The 15,263-nt window shown below is 35.6% G+C and overlaps 1 protein-coding gene across 1 annotated transcript in view; it reads right to left on the bottom strand.

Annotated features, from left to right (window-relative positions):
* Window positions 1-10,183: 10,183 nt before the first annotated feature.
* ITGB3BP (integrin beta 3 binding protein (beta3-endonexin)) overlaps window positions 10,184-15,263 on the bottom strand; it is a gene marked incomplete at its 5' end in the record, with an annotated part of 53,354 nt that continues 48,274 nt past the window's right edge. Inside the window, 4 exons of the mRNA XM_006879845.1 lie at window positions 10,184-10,206; window positions 11,172-11,231; window positions 11,778-11,871; window positions 12,285-12,363. Of these exons, the coding sequence (XP_006879907.1) occupies window positions 10,184-10,206; window positions 11,172-11,231; window positions 11,778-11,871; window positions 12,285-12,363 (256 nt within the window). The remainder of the gene's footprint in view (window positions 10,207-11,171; window positions 11,232-11,777; window positions 11,872-12,284; window positions 12,364-15,263) is intronic.

Here is a 15,263-nt window from a genome sequence, read left to right as displayed (position 1 = left end):
AGTATTGGGGGGAGGGGTGTGGGCAGCACAGCCGTGGTTTGAATGAGTAACTAGCTCTATGGACTGTTTCTTTGAGTCTGGTTTTCTTCACTCTTTTTTCTTCTGGATGAGTGGTAGTTGTTATTGTTGGGTATTGTTGAATCAGAACCAGCGCACAGCTGACCCTCAGAGGCAGTTTAACTGCATGGGAGGAGACTGCCCATCTTCCTCTCAAACTGGGTTTTTTGAGACTGTAGCACAGCTTCTTACCACTAGGCCTCCAGTGCTCTGCATGGGAGGAGACCAATAAACGTATTGTAGATGGTCACTTTTAAGCATCTGGACACTAATGACTATAAGGCAGTAGAATATTATGAACTACTGAATGTTAAGTGAGTTAGAACACTATGAATACTAGGTTAAATGAGCTAGATTCCCCCCACTAATATTATGATAATTTAAACACTGTAAGTTAGGCCCACAAAGTGTTTGCCTATGTCAAGAGTTTTCTTAAGTGTATCCTCTTTTTATTATAGACATATGAATCTATATGCAGCACATGTACGCATGCATATCTAAATGCCCACAACAATCAGTATCTATATATACACACACACGTGTGTATTCTCACTTTCCCATACTTGCACACTATTCACATATACTTATATAGCTGCTCACAAATTTTCCTTCTCCCTACTGACATCATAGAATTCTACATGCTATAACATTTACTATATTATGATTTTATTATGTATCATTGTGTTGGAATGACTCCTAGCTAACCCTACATACAGCAGGTTTTCAAAGGCAGAAAATCCCATAGGAGGAGACTGCCCAGTCTTCTGTGAAGCAGATGGGGGATTTGAACTGTGTGCCTTTGGCTTGGCAGCTCAACTTCTTACCACTAAGCCACCAGAGCTCAACATTTACCATGGTTGTCCCTTAATCTGGTGTACCTTCCAGTGTCCTCATTTGCCGTGGTCACATTCTGCTGACTTCTCCCCTAGTGGTTATTGCCTATCTTTTTCTTTATCAAAATTAACAAGTGTCTACCAACTAGTAAGTGATCTTCTCTTTCCCACTCCCACCCTACATCTTGGTAACCATCAAAGAATGTGGCTTTCTTTGTATAAACCTGTTCTTGAATTTTAAAAACGTGTTACCATATTATTTTTCTCTTGTGATTGACATTTCATTCAGCAGATTCATCCATGTTATGTTTCACAGGCTCATCTTTCCTTGTTTGATGTTCTTTTTCAATCAGATTCTAACTCATCGATTAGACAAATCCTATCAAGAAGCTAAAGCTCCAGAGCACATGTCCCTATTATTGTTTAAAAAACAAACCAGTACCAAATCTGATAACATAAATAAAGGATTTCCATCCAAACAAAACAATGACATTTAATAAGGCTTAATTGAAAAGGAGAAATTGTACCTCCGTCTAAACAGGATTTAAGGAATTCATAGCTATCAAGGTGACGACCTATATGAAAGGGGAAAAAAATTTCTTCAGAAAACACTTCAAAATAACTTGTCATGACATATAATGCAGAATAAAATTATTTTACATCAGAAATAGCAACTTAAAAAAATAAGTAGCAGCTTTAGAGGTATAAATTTTTACTTCCAAGATCTTACCATTTTGCCTGACTCTATCAGCATGTACACTTTTAAATTTAGTATAAAAACTGCCAAGAAATGTATTATTATGATGTATTCCTACTGCTATTATCAGAATAGGAGTTCTGGAGGCCTAGTGACAAGAAGCTGTGCTAGAATCCTGAAGGCATGAGGTTTGAGGCCACCAGCTGCTCTGTGGGAGAAGGATGGGCAATCTCTTCCCAAGTGATTAACTGCCTCTGAAAATCTGCTGGAGGATCGGATATAGGTCGGCTCTGACTCTACAGTAAACAACAACAAGACTGTTAGTATACTCTTTATGCTTTATTATAATTATTTCTCTTTAGTGCCAAATCCAAAATTCTTGAGGGTAGGACTATACCTGTTTTATTCATCAGTGTCTCTCCAATATAAGAATATTTATTGCCTAGATCACAGTAAGCATTCAATAAATATTAATGAAATGATTGGAGCAGCAAATGAACAGAAAATTGCCTGAAGTGCAGGCTGGCTTTAGAAGAGCCTGTCGTACTAGGGATATTATAGCTAATGTCAGATGGATCTTGACTGAGAGCAGAGAGTACCAGAGAAACGTCTATCTGTGTTTTATTGACAATCCAAAGGCAATCTGACTGTGTGGATCATAACAAACTGTGGCTGACTCTGAGAAGAATAGGAATTCTTGAACACTTGATTGAGTTAATGTGGAACCTATACTTGGACCAAGAGGCAGTCGTCAGAACAGAGTAAGGAAACACTACATGGTTCAAAAGTGAGAAGGGTGTGTGCCAAGGATGTGTCCAATCTCTATATCTTTTCAATCTATTTGCAGAACAGATTATCTGGGAGGCTGGGCTGTATGAGGAGGAATGTGGCATCAGGATTGGAGGTAGACTCATCAAGAATCTGCATAATGCTCATGAAACAACCCTGCTTGCTGAAATCAAGGAGGACCTGAAGCGCTTGCTGCAGATGGTCAAGGACTACAGCCTTCAATATGTATTGAAGCTCAACATCAAAAAAACAAAGATTCTCACCACTGGGTCAATTGGCAGCATCATGATAGATGGTGAAATTGTTAACAGTTTTAGTTCGGCTGGCTTTACAGTCAACACTCTTGGTACAAGCAGCCAGGAAATTAAAAGACAAATTGCATTGAGAAAGTCTGTTGTCAGAGATCTTTCCAAGAGTACTGAAGAGCAACAATGTCAGTCTGGAGACTAAAGTGCACCTGATACAGGCCATAGTCTTTTCAATCACTTACTATACATCAGAAAGCTGGATAATGACTAGGGATGATAGACAGAGAATTGATGCCTTTGAGCTGTGGTGCTGGAGAAGAATATTGAATATACCATGCACTGCTAGGAGAACAAACAAGTTTGTCCTGGAGATGGGAAGCTAGGCTGCTCCTTGGAGGCAAGGATTCTGAAACTTCAACTAACATACTTTGGACATGCTGCAAGGCAGCATCGTTCTTGGGAGGGTGGTGGGACAGCGCAGGTGAGGAACACCCTTGATGAGATGGATTGATTCAGTGACTGGGGTAATGGGGGTGTGTCAGAGACAATAAGATTGGCACAGGATAAAGCAGGGTTTAGGTCACTATGAGTTACAGGTGACTCGACGGCACATAACAACAACAACATAAATGAATACATACTTGATGTGTTTAAGGAGATGGAAATGTATAAATATTGCAAAATATTTAGATGTTGTGTACCACAGAGTTAGAACCAACCCAAAGCTGATCCTCTGGCAGGTTTTCAGAGGCAGTTAAACGCTCAGGAGAAGAATGTCCATTCTTCACTTGAGGAGCAGCTGGTGGCTTCAAACTGTGTGCCTTCGGGATTGCAGTGCAGCGAACTGACCCACAGTTGATCTTCTGGTGGGTTTTCAGAAGGAGTTAACTGCATGGGAGGAGATTGCCCATCCTTCTTCCCCGATGCAGCTAATGGCTTCAAACCACGTGCCTTCAGGATTGCAGCACAGCTTCTTGCCCCTGAGCCACCAGCGCTCCCTTCCATGAAGAGTAAAGCCTTGGAAACCCTATGAGGTGGGTCTACTGTCCTGCAGGGTTTCTATGAATAGGAACTGACTTGACTTGATAGTAACATCAACGGAACATGCTATAATCATAAACATTCAGGCAAGTATTTTGAGAGCCTAGAGATGAGGCAATTTAGCTTTACCTAGCAGAGCTGATAGTCTGTTGTCCTGTGGAGGCATGCACATTGTTGTGATGCTGTGAGTTATGCCACTGATAGCAAATACTGGCAGGGCCAGTCATGGTGGCCAGACTTCAATGGAGCTTCCACACTGAGACAGGCCAAGAAAAAGGCCTTCTGACCTACTTCTGGAAACTAGTTAATCACAGATCACAAAAGAATACTACCCAACTCTCGTGCTTTAGACCCGACATCGTGCTGGGTACAGTTGCATGCCAGTAAGGCCAAGGGAGGTACTAGGTTTGCCACCACTCACAGTCAACTCAAGGGACTAGACAGGAGAGCTGGGGCACCTTCACAGAGGATGTGATACTGGAAACTGACCTTAAAGACTTAGAGGAGCAGCTTGGCAGAGGGAAAGAAAAAAAATAAAATAAAAATCCACTATGGGTAAGGGAAAAAGTACTAGAGAAGCCGGCTGTTCTGGGACTTGAACTTGAAGCAGATGGTGTAAATAGTTTGAATCACAGTGGCAATCTCTCTCCTGCCTGAGGCCTAAACCGGAGAGAAAAAAAAATCACCTAAAATTTGCTTATTACAAAAGTCTTGCTTTAAATTATATAATTACTTATATAATTATAGATATTTGTTGTAGCTTATGTACACATTTAATATATATAAACTAGTTACTTAGATAATTTATTTAACCACTTTTAGGGGGAGCTTTTTTTTTACTACTCTGAATTAAAAGGGGGAAGAAATGTTCACTTGTCAGGTGATATAAAACCAATTTCTACTAAATGTGCCAGAATAATTTTTCTCTACCTCCAGAACAGTTACTCTTCAGCCTATTCATTACTGTCTTTTTATAGTATTTTTATTTAATAAAACCCATTAAGACTACCATACAAATCTCTTTACTTATGCTTTTATCTTTTAACTGATCAATTTTTATATTGCTGACATCCCTTCTTCACCATTTGCTCATTTAAAAATTCATAGTATGTGAGATATGTCTCTGGAGAAAATGTCTATAAAATTTGTTACAGCTGGCAAATGTGTATGAGTCAGTGATAGCACATGACTAAATGCTTCACAGAAAATAAAATTTGTTTCTGTAGTAAGCAGAACTGTTTAAATGTTATTTATTTTTATGTTTCAAAGAAAATATATTGTGAAGTGCTGCATTGATTTAATACGCAACAATGTCTGTGTACACGCTGTAGAAGGAAAATTTATGAAACCTTTGCACAACTCCTTTAATTGAATTTTCCAAATCTCTCACCACACACAAATAATCAATATCTTCTGCAGAGAAAACCAGTCAGAATTATTACAGTCTTTCTTTTCAATTTTGTTGTCATCAGCACATAGAGAGCACCTGGAAATTTGTAATGTCTGAAAGCAAGTTATTTACACCTCCTTAACACTTAATTGCTATTAAGTGAGTCAAATCTCTGTCTTAAAATTTGTAATGATTATTTAAAAGTAAAAATTACCATAGTTACAGAAAAGTCTAAAAAAAATTAAATCATGGAATAAAGTATTTAACAGGCTTTGAAAAGTAATAAACCAGTTTGTTTTTCAAGTCCTAAACAAATCTCAAGTAAGCATTCTCAGCAGTCAAAATGTGTCTCCCAAACAGTGATGAACACTGTATAACAAGAGCATTAACGTTATTAATAGGAAAGGCAGGATCCACATACAGCATACTTACTTACTGACAGCTGAATCCTTATATGCAGCAGAATACTACAGCTGTACACTAACGTATGTTTGTGTCATCAAAACTAATAGCTCCATTTTAAAATCTCCAGGTAAACCCAGAATGTTAAAACTTAAGGGGCGATTTTCTGTTGTTTCTCCTAAAACTCATCAGTCTAAACTTCAAACCTCAGTGCTTTTAAAATGCAAGTTTCTGTTTGAAAAAAGATATGGTTTAATGTTAAGATATTACAGAAAATAATAAAAGGGTAGTAATCTTTTGGGAGTAAAATTATTTAGCTGATATACGGAATACTTTTTTTAACACTGAGTGGGGAAGAGAACAATTTATTTTTAAGTTTAAAAAATTCTTCAGTGGGTGGTTAGAAGGAAAGGCAGTATCAAACAAAAGTTTTAGAACAGGAAAAGTTAAAAATTTGTCTTAAGAATTTGGTACTTTTAAAATCCTATCACTAAAATGAATTTTAGGATATATGAATACAGTAAACTAAATAAAGAAAAGAGAACCTTACACTTCGTGCTTTTAGTTTAAAGTTAAAGCAAGAATTCTAAAATACTTTATGCTGCAAATAGCTGAAACAATCAACTTTTTTGAACAATGTAAAGTTCAGCTGGTTACATTTTCATTTAAAATATGCATACTGCAACCTACACAATTATTCTCAGAACAGATAAAATATGTTTTGGATTAAAGCTAAGTGCCTAGATTTCATATCTTGGCAACTGTTCTATAATTTGCTTACATTCTTTTCAAAAACATTTTGTTTACTGGAAGTACTAGTCATAGACAGACAATGATGGCATTTTAAAATATTTCTGGAAAAAATGAAAGCACTGAGCACTATATAATGCTGTCTATTGACTAAAGAATGTCTGTCTGTAGTTGTTTTAAGTAGAGGTTGATTATGTAAAGTAAATAAATTTCATGCTTTGCCATGTGATGATAATGTGACATTCCATTTCTTTCAACCCACTGAATGGTCATGTGTTCTAAATCTTCAGCATAACAAATTAAAAATAATTATGAAAATTCACAGCCAAATCTAACGCTAAAAGAACCTTTCACTATATTATTTTAAAAGCCACTATTTATTAAGGAAAGTGAAGTTAGGCTTACTTCCTAAGTGCCCGCAGAAGGAAAAAAAGGTTTTTTTGTATCTAAGAAATGTGTGTTTAGCTGAGGAGAGCATCACTGCTTCAAACTCTTCTCAAGCATTCCTTGATTTACAAGATCTAGTTTTTCTAAAAACTATGAAAATCACATTTGTATCTTTTCATGCTATTGTGTAGGTTTTAAATTTCCTTTCAATACAAAGACTTCAGAGTGAATGTCAAATGTTTACCTGTTTAAATCACTAGTTTTAGTTTTTACAATTATACTCCTCTTGCTGTAATAAAGACTGTAACTGATGTCAGGCTAAGGAACAAGCACTGTAATGAAAAAACTAAGAGGTCAATCTGAAGCAGTGAAAAAAGCACAGAACTGAAATACTACTGATTCTGCCTATCTTTTAGTCTTTTGGGGGGGTAGTTAGTAAGTGATTTATTTGGTAATTATCAAAACGACAAATTCAATATATATTACTTAGCTAATTGTTATATAATTCTTAAAATTATAAAGATTCCAAATACATTCTTAATTTACATAGCACAATAAAAGAAAATATCAACAAAACAATATTTAAATTAAATGATAAAGGCTAGATAACAAAAGAATCATATAAAGGAACTTAGTTTGACATGGCAGAAATATTAGTAAACAGATTAAAATTTAAGAAAATAGGGAGTGAAAATTCTTAGCTTAGTTAAAAAAAAATACATTTTCACATAAATGACAAACATGTTAAATGCTTTTGGCCAACTGTGCCCTTACATGTTGCTGTGAAAAAAAAAAAAAGTTAGCATAGCACAAAGTACTTTGAAGGGAATATGTGGTTGGGAAAAATGTATAATAAGTTATTTGAATAAAAATATTGTAGACAGCTCAAACTTAAATAATAAAAAAAACCCCTTTAATCTGTTTAGGCAACATTAATTTTCAAAAATCAATTTTAAAAGCTAGTGGAAATTTTAATGCTTCAAGGAATAGAAAGAGAATGTTGTTCTTTCTGAGCAATAGAAATTGAAGATAATATATACATGTATGTATATGTAAAATATACATGTTATTATAGAACATATATTGAATAAAACTTTATCTAAGTTTTCACTTACATAAAAGAAATAGTCAATGTTTATTTGAAATTTTAAAATACAGCTTAGTGATATAAACTCTTCTATGCATGAGACCACTTAATTTCTCCAAACTTCTTGTTGTTGCTGTTACATGCTACTGAATATGAACCATAATGAACCTATGAACAGCAGATCTGAACCCTGTCCTATTCCATGCCATCCTCACACTTCCTGTCACACTAGAGCCCACAGGGCAAATCAGTTTTAATGTCCAAAACATTATAAAATAGTTTTAAAGGTGATCATGCATAAATACACAAAATTGGTATATTGTATATAACTTAAAAGAAGATAATATTAACCTCTGGAAAAAATAAAAGTTCAACAGATTTTAGTTTTAATATCTTAAAATAAATGATACTATTAATTTTTTTCTATTATTAGTAGTGACAAGTCACTTATTTGATATAGAATTTTTCTTTTTTATTTCCCCAAACTGTTAGCAAAAGCCAACTATGGGAAACCTAATTCTAATTGTGTTGTTTTAAGGTTCTAATTAATAATCTTAATTAGTTCTAAGAAATGACAGATTTAAAAAAAACCAACAGTATCGGTATAGAACATGTTGTTGTTTTTCTTGACTGCCACTGAGTTGAGCCCGACTCATAGTGACCCTATGCACAAAAGTCCTTTAGTCTTTATATAACTATAGTCATTTATGAAAGTTAGAGTTTCCAGAGACATGTTGTTTAGGAAGTGGATGCTACTCCTGCTTCCAAACCTGTCTTAAACTGGGAGCTCCACCAAACACTGTCCACCATGGATAACCATTAGGGCATCTGAAACCCCAATGGCACAAGGTTCAGCATCACAGCAACCCCAGGTTACCTCAGTACAGCAAAAGAAGAATGCTGTACCACTTAGAAGAATGTTCCTCCCAAATATAACAACCGACTTTTAAAGGTCCTCCCTGAGGTCTTATTGACTCTAAACATGATGCTTAAATTAAAAAACAAAACAAAACAAAACAACCCAACCAATATGTATGTTATTGTTATGTATTGTTGAGTCATCTGTGACATATAGGAGGATATATGATAGCGACCCTATCTATGTACAGCGGCACTGAACCCTTCCCTGTCCTGAGCCAGTCTCACTAATTCTGACCCATCAAGCCCCATTGCCCCAGTTACTGTATAATCCATATCTTCTGGGGTCTTCCTCTCCTGCACTGTCTATCCACCCTTCTGAGCATTAAAAAAATAAATATTTCTTTTAGTTGGAAAATAATAAGCATTCATATTTCTCGTTATAATCCTCTAAGATATGCCAAAGTAGGATATATTTAAATGACAATAATATTTGTATACAATAAGAATAATAATTCATATGTATTAGCACACATACACACAAAAATTATTTCTTCTAACAAGGTTATACAGTTAAAGTAGGGAGTCCATAGTTTTCCTGAAAAGGAACATCTTTTATCTTCTTAAATTCTTAGGCTCATAAGAGATGCTGATGCTCAAGTGAAAGACCCAAAGCCTCACTGTGGCAGCTGCCTTACCATGATGTGGTTGGCTTTGGTCCAGCTGGGGATCCCAGCACTTTCAACTGCAAATGGCCACAATGGATTAGTAAAGGTGCTTTAAAGGGAAAAAAAAAAGCAGGGTGGCATCCACTTCCTAGACAACACACCTCTGGAAACGCTATGAACTTTGATAAATGACGATAGTTACAGAAAAGCTTGAGGCTTTTTGTTGACAGGGTTGCTATGAGTCGTGCTTGATTTGATGGCAATCAACAAAAAACTCATTTTAACATACTAGATTGGTCGAACTAGTTTCAGTTATGTTTCATGTTTGAATTTGAAAGCTGAGGTAATTAAGTGATTTCATTTACTTTGGAAAGACTCAACATAGAATAGTGAAAATACCATAGTAGTCTAAGTCAAGCAGGCCTCCAGCTGGAATCTCAGTTCTGGCAACTAAGTAGCAGTGTCCTCGGGAAAGCTACTAAGCTTTTTTTTTATGTTTCCTTGTTTGATAACAGATATCTCGCAGGCCTTTTGTAAAGACCTACTGACGCTAATACTGGGTACATAATTAATGGCACTCAGTAACTTACAATCATTGGTACTCCATAAATGGTAGACTAAAATATTGTTATACATTTCAAGATCTAACTCCATTTGCACAGATTATTAAATAGCATCAATGCCAATGCTATTAAAATGATCACTCTTAAGTTGGTCCAAAGGTTTTAATATTTTATAGTCCATGATTATTTTGCTTACTGAAGTATGGAGAGAGTCAAATATATGTCCTATGGGAACTTATAAATGAAAATGAGAACATATTTCTATCATTTGGATGTGAAAAGGAAACCTCTTGGATGGATGTTAGACTTCTTTTATGAAAGAAATGGAATAATAAATAAAAACTAAAGATAGTGTGATATATATAATTAGGAGATTAATATTTGTTAGTAATATAGAAAATAAAAATTGTCACTTAGTTTCCCATAGTGTGAAAGGCTATGAAGCATAAAAATTCACAGTAGGTGAAACATTATTAAACATAATTCCAGCATACTTGTTAAAAAATAACTTTTAAAATTCTTTGTGTAAAACCATAAATAAATCCAGGCTTACTTGTCCAATAAAGATTGGTGGAACGCCTCAAACTATGGAGTGTAGTCACCCTATGCACCTGAATAAAACTCACTCCCAAGGTGCAACTTTCAGCCAAAAAATTAGGTCTGTATTTTGACCAGTGGCACTAAGAAGATCATCCATGTAAGGTCAAAAAGAGCAACATTTGCTCAAGGATACAGCTAAGACGGCATTGTTGTGTCCCACCCAGTCAGAGCTGACCCACAGCTGACCCTCTAGAGGATTTTCAGAGGTAGTAAATTGTAAGAGAGGAAACTGTTACATTTTTCTCCTGTGGATTCAAACAGCATGCCTTTGGGTTGGCAAGCATAGCTCCTAGAGGAGCAAACACAGGCTACCAGCAGAAAGGGTACAGTATAAGATTAACAGAGATGAGATATACAGGAAGGAAGTAGGAAAAGTGTGATTATACTGTGGTATTAATATTATGAAACAAAATGTGTATTCAGGATTGAATGAAAAAACAACATGCAAACTTTCACTCTATAAACAATGTTCAGTAGGGGGAAGAGAAATTGTGTAGCTTTCTAATGCACCAATGTAAACTTTATTAAGGCACTATTGTCCTAATTTATTTGTGTTTGCAAGAAAAAATTTTTAATAAAAAGATAAAATTTAAATGTAAATTGAACATTGATAGTAAAAGATGTTTATAAATCCCATCCAACAGAAAGGATGGTCACAGCAGACTTTCTCTTCTGCTTAATGCAATATAAAGTTTTTCAAATGTGATTAATGGTTGTTTAAAAGAACAGATTAAAATGGAGTCATGATGCTTAACAAGAGAACAAGAATTTTTTTAATGGAAGAAAATAGAACTCTTTTACCTTTGTGAGGAAGTCTTGAGCTTTTCTTCTCAAACAGTTTTTGTTTTGTTACTTTTATCACTAAAAAAAGTTAAAGCGTTGACATGGAATTAGGAATAATTTCTCATATTTGAAATAAACAATTTAATTAGAAAATCTCAGTGTAATTTTCTAATGTATCACTACAAAATAATTTAAGGTAATACTTAAAATAATCAAGTATAATATGCAGTAGTTACTATATATTTTTTTTCTTCTTAAGCTTTATTTTTTAAAAATAATTTTAATGAGCATTTACAGAGATTTTGGATTTCCATTCATTCATTGCTGCACTTCTCTCCCCGCCCAGCCCTCCCCCCACAGTTACTATATTTTTTAAAACATCACTAATTTCTGAAAAGTCTACTAGCAGTTGTCAAGGTACACTTTATCCAGTCAGACCAAGAAGTATCCTCAAACAAAACGTTTTATAAAGGAAAGATATCCAAGTTCATATCTAATTAAGCGGTAGTACTTCTATGATATACTCAATATTAGTTCTATATAAAGAGAAGTCTATAAAAATGAAAATTTTGGAAAAATTAATAGGTTTTTTCTAAAACCACATTTGAAAATTCAGATTCTTACTTAGTTCTTTGGTTTTCTGCATTTCCTTTTTTAAGAAACACGACTGACAGGAGATGCCAATGAGACTTTCAAGCTCTTTGTTGTCCTTCAAAGCCTAAAAGAAAGTTACCATGAATGAGTTAACTTGTAAAAAAAAGATAAAGTTACTGATAGTCTAGAGATTAACTTGCATACCTTCATTTTAAAAACTTAAATTTTATACTAGGAAATTTTACCTTTCCTGCTAGGTTTATTATTTTAAGTCCCAAAAAGCCTATGCAAAAGTAAAAATTAACTAAACAATCAACAAATGTAATTTTAAAGGTGTAAAGTCCAGATAGTATGGCTAAGTAATATTTATATAAGAAAAATATCCACATGAAAGTAATTTAAATTTATCCTTTGCAAAAATATTTTTGAATTGGACTGTTGTTTGGGGGATTCTTTCTTAATATTTTCTTCCAATGAAATACATTAAAAGCCAGAAGTATAAAGTTATATGAAAAAGAAAAACCAAACAAATCAGACCTGTATGCTTCTTAAATTTTGCATTATTTCCATGATTTTTTCTGATGATTCTTCAACTTCAGATACTAATAACATGAATCTATAAGTGAACAAAAAATAACATAACAAAGTAAACATTTAAACATAATAAATTATTTTTAAGAGTTTTAGCTCTTAACGAAAAACCTTATATTCCATATTTTAACCTTTACCCTCTATATTGCTATAAATATTGTTATTGATATAAATGTCCCCCTTCACTCTCATTTCTTTACAGACACAATACTTGCCTATTCACAACTACCCTCAATGGTTACAGTTTCACTTTCTCATTTCCAATGAGCAATGGGAGAAAAGGGAGAAAAGACGCAGTTGGCTCACTCCTTCCTCCACAAAGCCACTGTGAGAACCCTAACCCACCACCTTCCCCATCATTTCTTTTGATCAGTGTAACCCAGGGATTTTTTTTTAAATATGAGAAGTTATACCTTAAACAAAACCCCCAAAAGCCCCCTACAAACAAATAAAATATAAGCACTAAAGTATATTTTAAAATTTGAAAGGGGAACAAAACAAAATATTGTACTTCACTTGTAATCTTATCTAGAAAACTTTCAGTTAGCATCTTGGAAAAAGCTTTCCTGGTTTGTTTGGGGTTTTTTAAGTGTTTCTATAAGATTGAAGGCAAAAGCAATAGCTTCATCTTGTTTGGATCCACAATTCAACCCTTCATACCAGAAGTCAGGAAATAAGGAGATGCACTGCCCTCAAAAAATCTGTAATTAGGGACCTCTCCAAATTAATGAGCAGTAATGATGCCAGTTTGAGATTTAAGGTGCATCTGATTTGGGCCACAGTCTTTCTGATGACTTGCTATGCATCTGAGATCTGGACAGAAGTCTGTATAGGAATGACAGAAAAAGAACTGATGCCTCTGAGCAGTGGTATTGGAGAAGAGAACTGAACATTCCATGGACTGCAAAAAGAACAAATAAATATGTTTTGGAGAGAGTGCAGCTGGAGTGTTCTCTCTAGGCAAGAATAATGAAGCTTTGCTTCACACAGTTTGGGCATGTTGCTGTTTCTCTTGTTGTTAGGTGTCATTGAGTCACTTGTGACTCACAGCGACTCTATGTCCAACAGCTCAATCCTGCTCTATCCTGAGCCAACGTTATTGTCTTTGACACACCTACCCTCATTACCCCAGTCACTGAATTGACCTATCTTATCAAGGGTCTTCCTCTCTTGAGTTGTCTCTCCACCCAACCAAGCATGACGTCCCTTTCCAAGGATTGTTTCTCCTTGCAACATGCACAAAGTATGTCAGAAGATGCTTCAGAATCTTTGCCTCCAAGGAGCAGCCTGGTCTCACCCTCTGGTCTCATCCAAACAGGATGAACCTGTTTGTTCTCCTAGAAGTCCATGGTATATTCAATACTCTTCTCCAACACCACACCTCAAAGGCTCCTTTGTCATCCCTAGTCATTGTCCAGCTTTCTGACACATAGCAAGTAATTGCTAACACCATGGCCTGAATCAGGCACACTTCAGTCTACAGACTGACACCATTCCTTTTCAGTATTCTGGAGAAGTCCCTGATAGCAGAGTTTCCCACTGCAATTCATCTTTCGTGTTCCTGGCTGCTGGTACCAAGAGTGTTGATTGTGGAACCAAGCAAACTGAAGCTGTTAATAATCTCAATCTCTTCACCATCTATCATGATGCTACCAATCAGCCCAGTGATGAGAATCTTTGTTTTTTTTGATGTTAAGCTTCAATCTATATTGGAAGCTGCAGTCCCTGACCTTCTGCAGCAAGCACATCAGGTCCACCTCTTTTTCAGTAAGCAGGGTTGTGTCATCTGCATAATGCAGGTTGTTGATGAGTCTTCCTTCAGTCTTGCATGTTGCTAGGAGGTGCTATTCCTTGGAGAGGGACATGATGCTGGGAAGGATAGAGGGTTGGCAAAGGAGAGGAAGACCCTTGACCAAGTGGATTGACACAGTGACTGCTGCAATGGGTTCTTGTGTGTCAGGAAGTATGAGGGTGGCACAGGATAGAACAGGATTCAGATCTTTTGTTCTTAAGGTCAGTATGAGTCATACTTGACTCGATGGCACCTAATGCTAACAATATAAATTTCTATTTTCTATAATTTTGTACTGTACTTTCTTACTATAACAGCACACATTTTGATATGCCTACTTCGTATACCTTAAACTTAACATTTTTAAAGGCTGAAGAATATTCTATCCAGTAAATATATGAAAGATGATTTAATTATCTGCTTATTTTTAAAACTTTGATTGTTTACCAAATCTAAGTCCTCTTTTTGTATTTAATCTTTCCGGGCACCACTGCCTTTGAGTAGACTCAGACTCATCAGGCATCTGTCAGATGTCCAAGGCTGTAAATCTTAATCAAAGGGAGGAGACTGCTTAGCTTTCTCCCTTGGGGCAGCTGGTGGATTCAAACTGCTGACCTTTTAGTTAGCAGCTCAACGCTGAAAACACTGTATCACCAGAGCTCCACATTAGAATATTCTAATACAACATGTATAATTTCAAACATTGTAGATTGTTTTTGTTATGTGCTACTGAGTGACTCTTATAGTGATCTTATGTACCAAGGAATGAAACCCTATCTTGTTCCTCTACCATGCTTAACCTCAGTAGTGATCTAGAAGCCTCTTCTTTAAATCAATTAAGGACTTGGTAAGTGGGCCTTCATATTTTTTCATTATTCTTTTTTTTTCCAAACCATTTTAATGAACATTTACAGAGATTTTGGATTTCCATTCATTCATTGCTGCACTTCTCTCCCCACCCAGCCATCCCCCCACCCCAGTTTGCTCCTCTCTTTGAAAAGTAAAAGAAACACTCTCTCCCTGATACACAATCCCCCCCGCACCCCTCCCACCACCCCAAGTACATTCCACTATGCAACCTTAATTGTGGACTCTTGTGATAACCATAATACCCTATCATATATCGCTTTTAA

Source organism: Elephantulus edwardii, unplaced genomic scaffold (genome assembly GCF_000299155.1).
Source record: "Elephantulus edwardii isolate Elephantulus edwardi_28Jun2011 unplaced genomic scaffold, EleEdw1.0 scaffold00005, whole genome shotgun sequence".
Lineage (NCBI taxonomy): Eukaryota > Metazoa > Chordata > Mammalia > Macroscelidea > Macroscelididae > Elephantulus > Elephantulus edwardii.
This window is presented reverse-complemented; position numbering and strand designations above follow the sequence as displayed.